This window comes from Hydra vulgaris, chromosome 12 (assembly GCF_038396675.1).
Source record: "Hydra vulgaris chromosome 12, alternate assembly HydraT2T_AEP".
NCBI lineage: Eukaryota > Metazoa > Cnidaria > Hydrozoa > Anthoathecata > Hydridae > Hydra > Hydra vulgaris.
The window spans coordinates 46,805,001-46,824,138 of NC_088931.1; the positions used below are offsets into that span (position 1 = coordinate 46,805,001).

Below are 19,138 nucleotides of genomic sequence, written 5' to 3' on the forward strand. Positions count from 1 at the left end.
AAATATAAAATGAATTTCCTCTAATCAAACTAATATTAAAAGTTTTTGTTTATGAATTTTTACATCATTTATACGCACAGAAACAGTATTTTTTTCCTGGACATTGCCTTTTTAAACTCTTCGGATTCATAAATTTCAATGACTTTTTGTTTAACAATATCTTCCAAAGGCTGTCCTACTTTAGCCTCAAGTTTTAGCAAGTATTCCTTTTTCACTTTTCAACTTTCGAGCTTTCATAAGAAGGTGTTCTGAAACTAAAAATGTTTTGCAAGTTTTTTCAATTGATTAACTATCAGGAGTTAGTGTTAGTAGTTGAACTTTTTCTTCCTTCAAACTTATTTTCATTTATTTTTACTTGCATCTAACAGTTTATCTAAATCATTACAGTTTATACATTTTTGCTCTTTTTCCGATACTATATATTTTAGGTTTATATCAATGCTGTCGCTACTAGGTTTGTCGTACTTGTTGGGATTTTTTTTAGCTTTTTGCTTTCTTAATTTGTCGTGTCTACCTACATTTTTGAGTGGAGATATTTCCAATAAAGACACACTCTTGTTAAGAACTGTCTTATCAACATCTGAACAACTAAATCCTTCTTCAGCTACATCTTGACTAACTTCTGTAAATTTTTCAAGTTTAAATTCATTCATACAGTTAGTACAAACTTTTTGACCAGGTTTGATCTTAAGTTGGTTTGCTATTGATATGTTGACTTAAACATGAGAGTTAAACATGTCTAAAAAGAGAAATGTCTAAAGAGAGTTAAACATAATCTGAAAAAAAATTTTTTTTATATTTTTCCAGTAATAAAATCAGTAAAAATGAAATCTTAAGTACAAATGTGATAAAAACTGTCTAAAATGCAACCAATAAACTATTTCTACATATAACTATTTCTACATATACAAAACTTTTTAGTCTTTGGTTTTTGCAATATTAAAAACTAAAATTATAAAATCTAGAAAATACTATGCAGAATTAGATTTTAATACAAACTCTTGCAGCAATTGAAGTATTTTGCACTCAAATTTTAACCATGTGAAAATTATACCATTATCTTATATGCATAAAATTTAACAAATACATATTATAAAATCATATCAAATAAATTAAGTTAAGACACTGATAATGTTATTTTAGGAAAAACTGATTATGTTTATTCAGGAAAATAAAAAATATAAACCTAAGTCATAGGGCTACAATAATTTCATAAGATAGAGTGTAGCTCTTTAAATTTTTTTTGGTGATTGTCTATATATTGAACCTTGCCAGTAAAAAGTTTCATAATTTATTTTAACTGCCTATGCTACTTTCTATGCCAACAAAGTGAATGTAACTTATCCTATTTTTTTTAAAAAGTGATCTTTTAACAGGCTGCTGCAAGTGCTAAAATAACTTTTGATGCATAATTTTAATTTTTTTCCAATTTTTACTCTAAGTACACAAGAGTAACAAAAAATTGGCATAGCTTGTCTGATGGTATTGACCTGTAGCACATTAAAGTTTCCAAAATTTTTTTTAATATTGCGTTATTTAGCAACTTTGAGGTATAAAAACTCAAAGATTGTTTAAAATCAGTCAAAAACACCTGCAAAAATAGATTTTTGCAGGTGTTTTTGATTAATAAATTTGGGTGAAAAACTATTACCCTTAAAAATTTCAGGCGATTATCTATTTTATTTAAAAAGTTATGGTCTGTTAAAAATCAAAAAAATCTACTGAAAGCTCCAGATACTCAAATTTTTCCGATTTGGACACACATATCCGCTTAAGGTATGACAACAGTATTCCATACAAGGCCGGGTTTAAAATTTATAGAAATGGAGAATGGAATCCAGAGAAAGAAAGTGTCAAGCACGATAAAGAGATGCAACCTTAACAGATGCTAATTTTGCAACGAATTTGATATATGGTTTCAAAGAAAGATTGGAAGTAAGAGTTAATCCTAGAAGATGAAGGCTAGATGACTCATCTAGTACATTACCGTTCATAAATATAGGAAGATTTAAGTTATTGCAATCACGATTGGCTGAAAAACTTGAGTTTTATTTGAATTAAAGTTCACCAGCCACTGTGAAATTAAAAAGAGTATAGGGCCAAGGATTGAACCTTGAGGAACCCCTGAAATTACAGAATAAGAAGAAGAGTGCTGTCCATTGAGGACAACTTTTATACTACGATTGGAAAGGAAAGATTCAATAATCTTAAAGATGTTGCCAGATACACCATAAGAAGAAAGCTTATGGAGTAGACCAGCATGCCAAACTTTATAAAAAGCCTTAGAAATGTCAAGAGTGATGGCCTTACCCTCTCCACCTTTATCTAATACGCGATAAAACCTATCGGTTATTACTGTAAGTAAATCAGCTGTAAAATGAGAAGATCGAAATCCATATTGATGATCAGAAAGTAAGTTATTAGATTTAAGATAAGAGATTAAGTGTTTGTTAATTAAAAATTCAAACACCTTGCTTATGATAGAAAGAAGACTAATGGGACGGTAGTTGGATGAATCAGATCGCTCTCCAGAATTTTTGAAAATAGGAATAACAGATGCCACTTTCCAGTAAGCTGGAAAACAAGACTCTGGTAAGCAGTTGTTAAATAGTTTTGAAAAATGACAGCTCTGGAGAGTACTTCTGAAAGATTATAACAGGTTTGTTGTCTGAACCACAAGCTGTAGGAGAGTCTAAACAGGAAATCATTTTAGATACAGAAACTGGAGTGATACGAATGTCAAGCATTGGGTCAACCTGTTTGACAACTAACTCAGGCAGGACGCACCTAGTGGAATCAAGAGATGATATTGATGGAAAGTTCTTAGCAAACAATTCAACTTTGACTTTAGGTAAGGTGATAAAGTCTGAACCATACAAGAGAGGTGGAATAAAAGATTTGCCCTTATTATCAATAATATTAAAGATTCTCCAGAAGTCATGAGAGCCTAATTTTTGTGATGAAATACGAGATTTCTTGACCTGAAAATAGTGAACTTTAACATTAGACAAAAAATTTACAATGGTTTCTAGCAGTAATAAACAGACAACTGTTTTCTGGAGAATTGTTTTGCTGATAGATGTTCTACATTCTCCATTGTTTTCCTCACATTGTGCAATAGCACAATGTGAGGAAAACAATGAAGAATGTAGAGCAACTGATTAGTGACTAGAATCAGAAACAAGACATAAGTCGAGTAGAGAAGGTAAATGATTTGGGTTGTCTGAAAAGCGAGTTTGAGAGTTGACTATTTGAGTTAGGGATTGAGAAAGATAAAATTTGTAGGCTTTAACGCCTGCAGAGTCACTGACACTAGAGCTAAGCCATTCAGTGTGATGAGCACTAAATTTACCATTAACAACAGTATTGTCTGATGGATAAAGAGAGAGAGCTTGGTTGATTTGATCAGAAATAACATCAAAAAGAGTGCAGTCTTGAGATGAAGGAGAGTGATATAGAATAAAGAGAAAGGTTATCGAGTGAAGTGGTGCTAAACAAAAGCACATAAAAGAATAGTCTGTGGAAACTTAGTTTCGCGACAAATGGGTGAATTCTCATGAATGTAAATGCCCAGGCCAAACATGTGACTATTGGAGTCTTTCTGAATTAAAGGAAGATATCCATCAACACTAAGATCACAAAGTGAGACAGCTGAACTCAAATTAGTCTCACAAATAACAAGTAGGTCTTGTGAACTTTGCAAAAGATAAGACTCAACAGAAGAAAAGTTTCTTCAAAGGCCACGAATATTTGAATATTTGAATATTTATATATTGAACTTGATTCAAAGCATAGACAGTACTCAGTACACTGTATAATAGCTCAAACAATTGTCTCATTACTATTAATAAATCCTTAGCCATAACAAAGGGCTCCAAATGTGGCCTTGACAATGCACACCAAAAGTACAAACAAGGACACTATCCATGTGCAACATGGCACTGTTAGTACTTTGATATTTTTCAGCTGTTGATGGAATGAGCCTCTTTGAGAGCTACGACAGAGTTCGGAAAACCTGACTACCAGCCGGCCTCAGAACCATAAAACTGAGTTTTACAGGTGTAGTCTCATTAGGAGATAATGAGACTACACCCAAATCATTTACCTTCTCTACTTGTCTAATGCCACAAGCAAAACCCATGCATTGAATCAAGAAGATCCAGCATTCAAACTCCTAAAGGACATTAAATATTAACTACATCAAACTTTGGTGCAGTTGATATGTATGTAGCTTTGATGATCAAAGCTTCCAACGTCTTCAGGTAATTATTTTTAAAAATAATATAGACTTAAAAACGTCTTCAGGTAATTATTTTTAAATGCGTCACTTGTTTTTTCAAATGTTAAAATCCGACTCATTTAGCAACACCTAACTTTAGCTTCCAAAATTGGCTAAGAATAAAAAATAAATACTCTAAAAAAATAGTTATTCTACAAATAATATTACACATGGGCGAAGGGGGGCCATGGTGGTTCAAAAAGTGTGGGGGGGGGCATGGGTATTTTTTTGCGGGCCCTTAAACACAGCTGGGTCCCGGGACAATATACCCCTGACCCCCCTCTCTGCGACCATGTTGTATACATACACCAGTAAGTATAATATAATTAAAAATAATAATAATCAAAAATATATATCTAAAAAAATAATAATTAGAATGAAAAAATCGATACCAAAACAAATATATTAAAAAAAAATATTACTGTTTATAACGCTTATAATACATAACACTGCCACAATATTCCAGCATGGTGTTATTTGTTATTGTCAGTGGCAGTTAGTTATTATAAGTCTGCAAAAATTTTATGATTGTATTAAAGGGTTGAAGAATAAAAAAAGCTATTTCATAACTATGGCTTTAAGACTTTAATGGCTTTAATTTGCAAAATGGCGTTCCAATTTACAATCATTTTGAGCAAATTGAAAAGGTTTGAAAACTTTTAAAATTTAAGGTTTAAAATCTATTAAATTGAAAGCGTAGTAGATCAAGTGAACTAAATATTTAAAAATATGACATCATTTTTCTCACCAAAAACGACAGATAACCATTGTAAATTAGATACTGTTTTGAAATGGGAAAGAGTTTAATTTAAAGTATGAAATCAAAAGAAATGATGCTGTAAGATTGCGCTGCTTGCTTTGCAAGCAATATGAATCTTGTATTAAAAACATTTAAAAATTTTCTATTTCGTGGATTCACCCTGGAACTCTGTCAATTAAAAAAGACAACGTAAGAACCCATTGCAACAGTAAACAACATAAGGAAGCTCATCATATTGATTATCGGAGTAAATTGGTGCAGGAGGTTTTAAAGAAAATGTAAATAAAAACACTGATTTGCTATTTTAAAAAATGGCATTGATCTTGGTAATATTAACTTTTGTTGGTTGAAAGCCCTGGCAATGGTAATGTATGTGGTTTACAAATCTGTCTAGAACAAGCATTTGCAAGAGTTGGCATAAATGACATGGTTAAAAAGCTCTTAGGGTTAAACGTAGACGGAGCTATCGTAAATCTTGGTGCTCATTCAGGTTTAGGAGCATTACTAAGAAAAAAAAATCTCCATGGCTTCAAGTAATACATTGTTTTAATCATCGTCTCATGTCATAATCATGGCTTCAAGTAATACATTGTTTTAATCATCGTCTGCATTAAAAGATGCTTTTGCAAAATGTACTGCATTTACAAATTGTGAAAACTTCTTACTAAAATAACATTGTCTTAATAAAATAAACAATTGCCAAAACGTTGAGAATTGAAACTTTTATCAGAAGCTTGGGAAAAATTTGTTCCTAAACCAGCAAAATCATATGGTTCTCGTTGACTGGATCATAAGTGGAATGCAATGAAAATAGCTTTAGATAATTATGGTGTATTTATTTCTCATATAAAGTCTCTTAGCCAAACAGTTTCTCAGCTTTCGAAAAAAACCGAATTAAAGGGTTTTTTAAAAGTTTGGAAAAATGCATCTCTTGTAATACATTTATCTGTTTATCTAGATGTTCTTGCACCATTGAGACACTTGAACGTTGGCTTCGAGCAAGATTTACACGATCCTGTAAAAGCTGTCCGCAGCGTGCAGCAATTTAATTGGACTATGGAAAAACTTAGTTATCTTAAATAGTTCGTCAGGCAATATTTCAACAGAGCAAACTATTTTAACAAACCACAAAATTTAATTGAAAGTATAATCAAAAAAGATGGCAATTTTATTTACCAAAACATTCCTTTAAAAAATTTTAATAAAACTAATGCATCGGTGCAACACATTTATACTGATATAATGAGTAGTTTAACAATTAGTATGGATTTATGTTTCAAAGATATTAAGGTATTGCCTTTATTCTGTAATTTAACTTTTCTTTTGGACATTTCTTTTTGGCCAGTGAACCCTGTGATTATATTTGGTGATAAAAAAATAGCAGAAATGGTTTCACATTTTAAAGACCTCCTAAAAAATGGGGTGTGTAAAACTGATAAAATTTTTATTGAGTGGATTGTTTTAAAAAGTTATATATTTCCAATGTTAAAAAATTCGTTAGGTAAATACTATTTGAAAACATGAAAAAAAAATATTTACATTAGATATAATTATTGCTGAGTGCAGAAATGTGTTTAGACGTATTTGAGTTGCTTTTAATTTTTCCATTTAGAAACGCTAACTTATGAACATATGTTTTCCTGCATTAACAGAGTAAAATAAAATATATGCGTATATGGTTTGGCAAAGTAGTAATTGTTATTTTTTATATTTTGAGAATTTTAAACCACAACTTTGTTTTTAATCTCCTATCTTTTTTATTCATAATAAATAATTTAAACCTAATTATTTGCATCTCTAAATAATCATTTGGGTCTTGTTTTAATCAGGGATGCGGAGTCCCAAAAAGGACTCTGGATTTGAAAGTCACAAAAAGATTACTTCATCCTAGTTTTTGGTATCCAGGAGCTCTAAAAATATAAATAAGTTTTTGGAATACTGATAGAAAAAAATTAAGATTTTAGGTTAGAGGAACAATTATTTTTTGATCCTGGAGTCCGTAGGTATAATGGCGGCAAGGACTCCAGGACTCTGGGCTTAAAAACAATAAGTTTCAAGTCATTAAATATCATGAATTTTTTTCTTATAGCAGATCATAAGTCAACAAACATTTTTAGAGCTTCTGGACACTACAGACTCGGAAAAAGTAGAGATATAAAGCCAGAGTCCTTTTGGGACTCATCCCTGGTTTTAATGTTATAGTTCAGTTTTATTATAGCTATATCAAATGTTTTTATTTATTTAAAATGCTGTTTTGAATATTTTAATTTTTTTTTAAACTCAAGTTAAAAAAGACAAACATTTGTTCTATCTTTATAAAAAATGCTCATACTCTGTAAAACATGGAGTCTTTTAATTTTGTATTAAAATATAACTGAATAGAATCTAATTGTTTATTTCAGTATTCCATATATTTTGGAATGAACCAAGTCAGATAATCATTTAGCAAACAGTTCTTTATAGCATATTATAATGTGGACAACTGGCAATTTATTCAATCATTTCTTACAATGATTTGATTTGAGTTCAACAAAGTTTTCTTAGTTCGAGAGTTTTTTTCCATAGTTCCAGCAAAAACATAAAAATGTGCAAGGTTGTTTTATATTAACACAAGCTTTATTTATCAATAAAATGAATGTAGTTTTTTTTTAATGTAATAATAAAGCTTTTTGCAATGAAAATATAATTTGCATTTAAAAATAAAACATGTTTTAATGTCAGTGTAAATGGAGTATAAGTTTCTAATAAATCTAAAATAAAACATTTTTTAGGTTTTTTCTATAAATGCATGTGTCAATTTAATTTGTTATAAAACAATATTCATTTAATATTATTTTTTAATATATAAGTTTACATCCAATTTTGATTTTTTTATAAATTAAGAGCTAAAGAATAACTTAAAAATAACAATTTTTTTGCAGACTGAAAACTTAGCAAAAATAAGTTGAAAATTATTTTGCAACAAATGAAACTTTAATTAATAAAACTTTAAAGGTTTAAAACATTTTTCTAATTTTTTTTTTCTCTAATATTATGTGATTTGCATTTTACTTAAACATCTTTTTTTATTACTATGTATAATTTTAGGTGGTTTTTTTTTTTTTTTTATTTTTTTTGACAAAAAGATGTTATAATCTAGCTCAAATGTGCAGCATTTTGTACAAAAAAAGTCTAGAAATGTGATGTTTAAACTATTAGTTATATGAGCTATAATTTTAAGATTTTTAAATGTTTACATATTACAAATTTAGTTCTTCTAATTAGGATATCAACATATTTATTGAATGTTTATACAAAGACCTCATCACAAGAAAAGGTTAGTTTTAAAGCACTTCATTAACCACTGCTCTATTTTAAAAGTTTTCAGTTGAATTTATTTTTACTTCAGGTTTTTCCAAATCTTTTTTTTTATTAGTGTAACATGAGATAGAAATCATTAAAAACAAATTAAAAACTACATCTTTTTTTGTTTTTGATACTTTTTCTACAACTGTAAGTTGTTTAAAAAAAGGGGAGGGGGTTCTAAACTTTATAAGGCTGTTTCTTATGAGAATTTATTTGATGAAATCTTTTCTTAAAATGGTGTCCCTAAAAAATCTTCTGGATACATCACTGAAGGCAGATAAGAAATATTGCCATCTTGAACTTAAATATAAATCTTTACTTTCATTGCCAATAACACTGCACAGTTTAGAAGAATATGCAATGTGGTGTGAATACAGGATAATATGCTAATGTTAAAAAACAGGCTATACTTTTTGAATAAGTTTTACAATGTCAAAATATGTCATTTCAGGAGTGACAAAGTTGTTTTCTTATTGCTATGACCTATCTATATATAAAAGAGTTTCAAGGACTTTTGGATTATTAATAGATGAATTTGAAAAATAACAACTTGATGGAGCTAATTTTAAATACAAATGCAATATTTAAAAAATGTCACTAATCTATGCTTGTTAGATAATTGAAATTCACTGAGGAAATTATCAACATAATTCCACCACCTTAATTACATCTTTATGAAGACCATATAAGTAAATTTTTCTGATATAATTTGAATTACTTAATTAAAAAGAAAATTATTATGCATTATGCATATTGTTGATGGTTTTGATGAAAACAAAAATTTTAAAGTCTTTAATCCAAATGATACTTTCTCCAATTAAATAGCTAGAATAAGTTAAAACATGAGGTTTAAAGAAGAAAATTTTTAAAAATTGTTTTTAATGATAAATTTTTTAAATTCATTTTGCACAGGTAGGAGACAATTGACTAGACCCTCATTTTACATAATGTTTAGTGACAAATGCGTTAGTGCTATTATTTTTATCATGCTAATATTAGGTTAGCCTTTGATTTAGTTGCTGAATTCTTGGGTGAAGCTTTAAATATTCAACAATCATAAAATAGATAGTTTTCATGTCCATGTTTGTAGGTTTTCCACTTGTAGTTTTGTGTATGATGTATTTGCAAAGAAGATTTCACTTGGATGGAAGATTCACATTATTAGTTTCCATATAAAGGAGTGTTGCGATAAGCAGAAGATTCCGCTCAATGTTAGTATTATCTGATGACTGAAAAGGTTTGCTGAGAAAAATGTCCATTGTGGTGTGAGATTGAGAGCTATGATAATTCAATGTAATCTTAAGAAATGATTAAAAGATTTTTAAATTTTTTTCATATTGAAAGAAAGTATTATTTTTTTTGTAACATTTTAACATTTAAAATAAAATTAACATTAAAGTTTGTGACATTTCAGTTGTCTGTATTTTTACATTGATATATGTTCATCTTTTTTGTGTATCAGTAAAAACATTTTCAACATACTAAATAGGTTTCTATTAAGCATGGGAAAAGTTGAAACTTTTTTTATGCTACTATTTAAATGATAATATTCTGTAAAAAATCATTACTATTGGAATACAGGAGCAAAAATGTTCTATAAAAATGACCTTAATAATCTTTTAGTTGAGGTTGAAATTGAAAAGAAAAAAAATTCTGTCAATTTTAGTAGGATTAAAATTTATAAATAGATTTTCAAATTTCATTGAAATATTTTTTGGCAAATAAAAGTTATACAAAGTTTAGAATCTTTTTTTTTTTTTTTAATTTCAATCAATTTACAGTTTTAGATGTAGGGTACAAAAATTTTAAAAAATGTGGCAAATGTATTATGTCACCTACTGGGTAGAGTCATGTAAAAAAAATCTCAAATAAGTTTGACTAAAAACCTCTAAAAAAGAGCAATGTAAGTCAAGAATTTTTTTTAATTGTTTAATATGATAACAATAAAAATAGTGGTAATTACACATTTATTTTATTGTTGAGTAATTTTCAAGTCAGCTTCTTAATCTGTTCAGCAGAATATAAACTTTGTATACTTTAACTGCAAAGAAGTTTATATTACAATGTACATAAGTTAACCCTTTCACTTATGTACAAACCTTTTAAACCTTTCACTTCTTGTAAAAAAGTGTAAAATGGCTGTGCATAAAATGTCATGATCGGTTTAAAGGCAATAAAAAAAAAAAACTACTACAAACATTATGACCCACAGAGAGGGTCACAGTGAGTGAAAGGGTTAAACATATTTTTTTAAAGTTTTGTTTAAATAACCGCAAAACAAATTTTTTGAATATAATCTAAAATAGTTTTATTAGTTGTTATTAGTTTTTATTATACAACTTTTAGTATTTATGAACGCTACTTTTTTTTTAAATTTCTGTTTTGTTTTCAGTTGTACTGTTGGACACTTTTACACAGCTCAAATTAAGAATAAACTAACATAGATCATTTAGACAGAACATGAGATCATTTAGCATGGTTTAAGAATAAACAAGCAAAGTCAGAACATAAGGTCATTTAGCATGGTTTAATAATGAACTAACATATAACAGAGCATGATCTCAAACTTTTGAGATAAAAAGATTTTAAACCAACAAATTCTGTTTATCTTTAGTTAGGAAAGTAACAAAGATTTTAGCATAGTAATTATTCAAAAAATGACTTTAGTAGAGGTAAATGTCATTTTGAAATTACTTTTTAAAAAAAGATTAAAAATTATTTTATTAAGTTAGTTAAAAATACTGTTAGTCAACTAAATTTGCTGGTAAAGCATTTTAGTGTAAGCATTTTATTGTTAAATAAGTTAATAAATCATTTGTGTTTATAAATGTTATAAATTGTTTGCGTAAAACATAAAAAAAGAATACTATATTTACATAAATTTTTACAATTTTTTTTTTTAATTTATAAATCAAAAATTTTGATAAACAAATAATAAAGTTTAATTTACTAAAACAAAATATACAAATACAAAAATACTTTTTTTTTTTTTAAATTTACACATACTAGCGAATTACACAATTTTTTTTGTTTTGTTTTGTTTGTAATTCACCTCCCAAGGCCAAGAGGGCCACTACTGATGAGGAGGCTACTTGTGGTTATAACCCTCTCCCAACTCTATAACTCCGAAACACGAGCCTTGACGAACAAGGCCGCTGCGTGGAGAAACTAGTTGAAACATCGCACTTGTTTTCTAAATAAGAAAAAGATTAAGAAGATTGTTTAGAAAGAAAAAGAAACAAGTTGAAAATTAATTGGTTTTAATTTTGCATTTATAAAATATAAATGCAATTTTCAGTATTTAGTATTGGCGTGACAAGTTTTGCCTAGAAACTTTTGTAATGTACAACTTTTTTTTCTTTTTCTTTTTTTACTCACCAGCCAACAGCAACCCTAAATTCCCAATATTATAATAACGCTGTATAAATTTTATTCCTGGGTAACACACACCCTGTGTGTGTGTGTATATACATATATATATATATGTGTGTGTGTGTGTGTGTGTGTGTGTGTGTGTATATATATATATATATATTTTTTTTTTTTTTAAGAATTTACTTCAGTTTCGGCCCTATGATTCCTGTGTTCCACTTCATAAATTATGGCTCCTGTAAAAATTTGAGATTTTTCTGTGGCAATTTAATGGGTCCACAACAAACTCAAATAACTGTATTTTTTGCAATAAACTGTAATTAATACTATTATTGGCGTCGGTTACATATAAACAATTAATATACACAAAATTACTTATAGTTCCAGGAATTACTGCAAAGACTGTCAAATGGACAAAAGAATACTCAAATATTCCAAACAAGTATGACAAAGTTTACAATATCGAACAGAGCACAGTACAATAGGTAGCTTTTAGCTACTGGGACTATGGGTATATAGTTAAATATTGTCAATTGTCATCTTCGTGATCTTTTACTGTTGGTGCTCCTGGTTTCTTCTTACGGCTGCACAGACTTGGAACTTTCTGTTAACCTCAACAACTTGCAGAATGTTCTGATAATTCACCACAGTTTTGGCTGCATCTAGAAAGTCTGTACTTAGTTGCATTCCGCACTGTTATTGATAACATAGACAGAAATCGTCTTCATCTTTGATGACAGAAACGAAGGGTGAACTGGCCAGTTTTCAACATTATTGTTAAGAAAATTAGCATTCATCTCTAAAAGGTTGAAAATGTACCATGAATCTGCAATAACTAAATCTCCAAGTCTTGTTGTGGCAATGATTTCAGTCGGGAACTTGGGTTTTCCAAAGCCAGTTCAGTAGCGATCATGCAGCAGAACCATTACATCACTAGGCCTCGCTGCCAGAAGTTTCTCTGCTAAGTAATGCAATTCAGGATTTGAAACAATGTCACTGAATAGACCAAGAGGCACCATTTCAGAACATAGGTACCACAGATGTCACTTCAGTGCTTTTATGGCGCTTTCAGATATTTCAGAACTCACCTCTGTGTACGTCAGAAGGTTCTGATAAAGGCAGAAATCATGCCATGGGGTGTCAACTGCTGATCTACACGTTGTCCACCAGGCACTGTATATCAGACACACAAAGGTGACAAAGCTGTGTAACTATGTCTGCTGTGCAGCAGCGGTAATTGCTCTTGCTGGCAACAAACAGATCTGCTCTTCAAGAAGGACCATTTTGATGGAGTACAATTTTTTGGATATCCACCGTGCTTTGTGTACTGCACCCAGTCAACAAAAGTGAAACTGTCTGTTTTCTGGATCAAGGTACAGTAAACATAATTCACTGAATTCTTTATAGTCTTCTCAATGATGCTCTATGGAAGATTCAGCAGCTGCTTCTGCACTTTTCTTCCACATATTAATCTGATACAGTTTGTGAAAAGGTTGAAAAGGTCTAAACAGTTTGTGAAAGGTTGAGGGTAGAATGGACTAAGTGTCTTGTTGCTTCTATGAGGAACTGTCTCAAAATGCTTCTTAAATGTGCTAAATACAGTATCTTCTGGTGATTTTGATGCTTCAATGTGCAAGTCGTTAAAAATGTGTGTTAAAATAACTTCTCCAATGTGATGACACATGCACAGCTAATTCTTTGCTGCAGGACCATATATATGGCACTGACATACACTGGTATTGCTGGCTGTAGTATCAAAAGTCATGTTTACTATTGACTCAGCACAGTTCCATGACTGCAAAAACTGCATTGTAGCATTAGTGATGATATCTCCAGATCGTTGATCTGTTCCTGGTTGATAAGCAGGTACACCAAGAATTTTGACATTGGTGTTGTCGCCAACAGTGACCACAAATCTTTCCTGTAAGTCATGTGTTGCCTGGTTCTTCATCAGTTTAGAATCTCAATGCAGGGAAGCTTACTTTGCAGGAACCCATGACTTCCGAACTTCTGAAGCAATTTCTTCATTCATCATATACATGGACCTGTCTTTGATGGTATATGATACAGCAATTTTGCTAGCATCACCTCCTTATTCTTCAATAATGGCCTCAGTGAGTGCAGACTGTTGTGCAGGAGAAATTTTCATTCTTGTTGCCAAAACCACAATTCTTGGAGATTTGAGAATGTTATAAGGTATATGAGCTGCCGTTCCAGTGCGAGTGGTTCGATGGTGCGTTTTTACTAGTTTCTTTTTAGGAGTCTTGAAAAGAATATCGATATCACATTTACTTTCATCACTACTTTCCTCACTGCTGTTGCTAGAGAGCTCTACTGTACAAGTAGCAGAAACTGTAGCTGTAACTGCTTCTTCTGTTCTTAGTCTCCTTTCTTCTTGCTTTTGCAGTCGTGTCTTCTTGTGCTGTAACTGTAATGCCTTCTTTTCTGTTATTATCATTGGAATATTTGCTTTTTTGAAAAAAGGAATGACCTGCTTCAACACAGTTTTTGCACTGTCACGTTTTGGTTGCTTTATAGGCAGGCCAGCTTGTTGATGAAACATGTAGCATCGCTGCACTTGTTCACCTGTCGGTAATCTGTAACCAGTATTTGGTACAGTGGTTGCTAACTCCTGAAAACACAAATAGAGTTTGAAACATTCTACAGTAAGTAAGAAAATATGAATCATAAAACTCTTTATTCATGCCAAGTTAGACATTCAAATTTACAATAATATCGTAATAATGCCGTAGTAAGCTATATTTTGTGCTTCATGTGGACCCATTAGGAATATTTATATTTTTATAATATTTCACACAGTAGCTACTTAACACCAAAGGGACATGTTTGTTATAGGGCCGTTAAGAATTTAACCCATTAAGGGGTTTGATGCACCCTAATATATTTATATATTTATATATATATATATATATATATATATATATATTTTAGCAAAATCACTTTTAAAAAATAGTTCAATAGCTTTTAAAAGTATTGTTATTATTCAAATGCTTATCAAACACAACATTAATGAGTTCACATTAACTAAAATTTGCACACTTTTAAGTAAAAAAACAAAGCTCGCTATTAAGCACACTATTGAAGAAAGTAATAACAATATTTTAGCTTGGTTTCTTTTGAAGTCTTCAAAAAAAACTATTAAAATCTCAGTAACTAATTAATTTTTATTAGAAATATAGATAACAATTTGAAAAAGAAATTGCTAAAGTGATGCATTCATCAAGTTTTTTGAAAGTTTTCAAGCGAATATCAATGTTGGTATAAGTTAAGAAATGTGGCGTTCATCTTTCAGTCTTGACTAATGTTTTAAATTTTATCAATTTAACAAGCCCTGATAGTAAATTCTAAATAAAATAAAAACAGTAAAAAGAATGTTTTTTTGTAAAAAGTAGATTGAAAAATACTTGTAAAAAGATATTGTTTTTGTTTAAGGTAAATCATTTCTTGCGCCCTTTTCTAATAAGTTGATCTTTTCAAATATGTTAAAATAAAATTTTTAAGATTCTATGAAAAAAGTAATAAAGTTAAAGAAATAATATTGCATTATGTTTTTTTTTTTTTTTTTTTTTTTTGTTATTCACCTCCTCAAGGTCGAGACAGCCACTAAAGATGAGGAGGCTACTTAATAGCGGATTTAATCCTCTTTCAACTCTATAACTCCAAAACACGAACCTTGAAGAACAAGGCCGCTGCGCGGAGAAACAAGTTGAGCGCGGTACTACCAGGGACGTGGAGGGGATCAAATTCAGAACCTCTCGCTTATAAAGCGAACGTTTTACCACTACACCATTACAGCACTTGTTCACCTGTCGGTAATCATTATATTTTCAGTACATTATTATATATATTCATTACATTATATTTTCATTAATCTACCCAGACGTTTAAGTAATTTATTTCTGTTTATTATCTTCCTTTAATATAGCTTGTTGCCTTTAAATAGTCTTCTATAAATATTTGTCTTATTTTCTCTTGCAGTATTGTTATTGTATTTATTATTTTTTATCATTCTTTTATTATCATTAGGTTGTTCTCACTTTTTTTGACATATAAGTTTTTTTTTTGCTTAATATAATAACAATAATAAATTTAGTACCTAATCTAGCAGTATTATTACCTAATTTGTTTTAATTTTATTCCCTTTTTTTAAAAGCCTAAACTCTTTTGCAGTTATGATGTTGTTGTTTTTTTTTCTTTTTCTTCTTTTAATTATTACTACCAGGATATTAATTTTAATATTAAGCAGATTTCTTACATGATGACAACAATTAACTGTTGATTGGGTTTAAAGTAAAGTTGTTTTTTTAAAAACTGCAATTCTATTTACATAGTATAAAGTGTTTGTTTACATTTTTTATTGTTTATTTAGTTTTATTTTTTACTTTTTATTTGTTTAGTTTTTTTTTGTTCATACATCAACTGACAAAGGTAGAACATGCAAAGAGTGTACATTCATTGACTGTCTTAAATAGGCAGAACGTGTGAAGAGTGGATATACATCAACTGATTCAAATGTTAAAACACCATTCGAAGTGGTAAAATAATAAAATTCAGAAATGAAATCAAAAGAAATGAATTAGTTTTCAAGTAAAATTCATGTCTACCTGACCAAAAAACATCATTATGTTACAACTTATAAAACAACCTAAAATGACAAAAAATGATAAAATGTAATTCTTTTTTAAAATTGTGTTTTTGTCAAAAATATTTACAAAAATACATGTTAAATAAAAAAAAAAAGTAATTTATAAAATTTGAATTTTAAATGTTTTTTTTATTACTTTTTTACAACCTATTGTTAAAACTTCTAGTCATTATATTTTAGCCTGAGACTTAAGTAATAATTATTATTAATAATATGAATATAATATTTACTTTAGCCTGAGACTTTAGTAATAATAATTATTAATAATATGAGTATAATATGATAGTAATAATAATTATTAATAATATGATACCTTTGAAGCACTCATTTTGGTGTCATTTTGAAGCTCTAAGTGTCACCTCTAAAATGATGTATAAAACTTGTGCTATTTTTGACAAAATGACCATTTAGATCAGATGGATCACATATATTCAGGTTATCGATAAACCATATAAATTCTAAAAAAAAATTAATTTTTCAGAATATAATTGATTGATGTAATACAAAAGCATTGCTGTAAATGTAAATGGCTACAAATGTAAACAATAAAATTTTCAGCAAAGTTTTTTTGTCTCAACTGTGGTGGAGATACTATTGACATTACCAGTCACTATTTTTACTAGCACTATTTTTACTAGCACAACCAGAATTCTAACTAGTTTTTCATCTTTAATGCCTCCACAATCACTTAGGTTAGCATGCTTAGCCTCATCTGATAAGAATTGTGACAATGTGGGCAGCAGTCTTTAAATTTTGTGAAAGTTAACCAATGAATAAAAGGCTAAAAATTGTTTTTTTCTTATGGATAGCATGATTTAATGTTTAGTTTGCAATACAGTGAAGCCTGATTTCCAGGAATGGATCGTGTGTTCCATAATGCTATATGGCCAAACTTGCAAATCGCAGTTGACCTCATTAAGAAAGAAAATATGCAAACACAAAGGTTCTAAAACAAATAGGTATTGGTAGGCATGCAAATTTCTTGAGTTTCTTGAACTTATTGAAAAGAAAAGGTAAGCGTTTGAAAGCAAATTTTACAAAAAATAAATAGGAATTCAAAAATTTCATTTGAATTTCTAATTATTCTGAATTCTTGAACTATTGAAATTCTATTTCTATTCTTTAAAAATATTTCAAAAATTTACTAGGCTTTTTGCAGTGATATGTCTTTGTGATGATGATATCAAATATTGGTGACTTTTATTCAAATTTTGACACACAAATAAAGCAGGAGTTTTTTTGGTTGGTTGGATAACACTTCTTAAACTGTTGCCTTTAACTGACTGTAAGTGATGCTGTTAAGCTTTTGTGGCAGCAAACCAATTCAAATGCTTCATGGATACTATATGCTTTATATTCATGGATATCTATATGCTTTGTACAGGCATTCAATTATCGAAAAACAAAGGAGCTTTTTGCTCACATTAGTTAAGGTGGAAATAATTTTCTTAAGGTTTGGCGAGTTCTCAGTATATGGTAAGTGGCCATTTTGGACTCATTTTATAAACACATCAAATGTTCCATTGCATGACTCAAAATGTTCCATTGCATGACCAAGAAATGAACAATCTGGAATACAAATTTTCCAAGCATTTTTTGGAAAATCTGTTAAAATGTTTTCAGTTAAATATTTTAATGAGTATATATTTTTCAGTCAATGTATGTGCATCTTAAAAACTGTCTCAAAGGTTTTTTATTTAAAAAAAATAAAAATATATCTATTAAAATATTTAACTGAACTTAAATAAATTTCAATGATAACGACATTAAAAACCGGTTTGCATAGTTAAAAATCGATTTTGCAATGGCGGGGTGAACTTTTTTCAAAAGATATGCAAATAATAGTTCATTTCGTGCTTTTTAGGTAAAAGTTCATCAAACTACAGTTCAGGAGCATGGGGTTGAAAAAAGTCATAACCTTAGTATATATACTTTAGATACTAGAGAAGTATGGTTTAAACTCTTGGAGCTCCTCAATTTTATAACAAGTGTAGTTGCTGCAGTGTAAACTGTAAAAAATTATTCATAAAATTAGACGCTCGATACATTAGGAGGCGTAATTTATGAACCAATCAATATTTTGTGTATCCGCCTTTTGCTTTAATACAACTAAGAACTTTTCTAGGCATAGACTCAACAAGATTTTTGCACATCGCTTCTGGGACCCTATACCAGGTCTCCTTAAGGAAGTCCTTCAGCTGGCCAAGTGTGGAAATTTGAACTTTTGCCAATTCACGGTCAATCCAAGCCCAAATGTTCAAATCAGGTGAGTATGGAGGCCACGGTATTGTCTTGATATTATTATCGTTGAACCACTCCTTTGTATAGTATGCAGTATGTGCAGCAGCGCCATCTTGTTGAAGTTTCCATGGTTTATCATTGAGCATATGCAGGTCAATTGATGGATTTAGGTTGTTTTCCAGTACTTCTACGTATATTCTGGAGTTGATTCTTCCGGTGTATGTTTGGCACATACCAACACCTTTGTAATTGAAGCATGACTAGATTCCTATCGAGCCTCCTCCACTTTACAGTCAGTCTAATGGACCTGGCGTATTACTTTTTGTGAGCCATTCTTTTAACTGTTATGTTAGATTTGCGATTGATAAGCTCAAAGTTACTCTTATCACTCCACGTAATGTTTTTCCATTGTTCTATTGTCCAATACATTCTTTAATGACACTATTTTAGTCTCCTTTGTTTATCATATTGATGC

At 29.8% G+C, this 19,138-nt stretch overlaps 1 protein-coding gene across 1 annotated transcript in view; it reads left to right on the forward strand.

The window, feature by feature from the left end:
• LOC100215426 (uncharacterized) overlaps positions 1-19,138 on the forward strand; it is a 54,296-nt gene that overhangs the window by 11,263 nt on the left and 23,895 nt on the right. Inside the window, exon 3 of the mRNA XM_065813474.1 lies at positions 8,304-8,355. Within this exon, the coding sequence (XP_065669546.1) occupies positions 8,304-8,355 (52 nt within the window). The remainder of the gene's footprint in view (positions 1-8,303; positions 8,356-19,138) is intronic.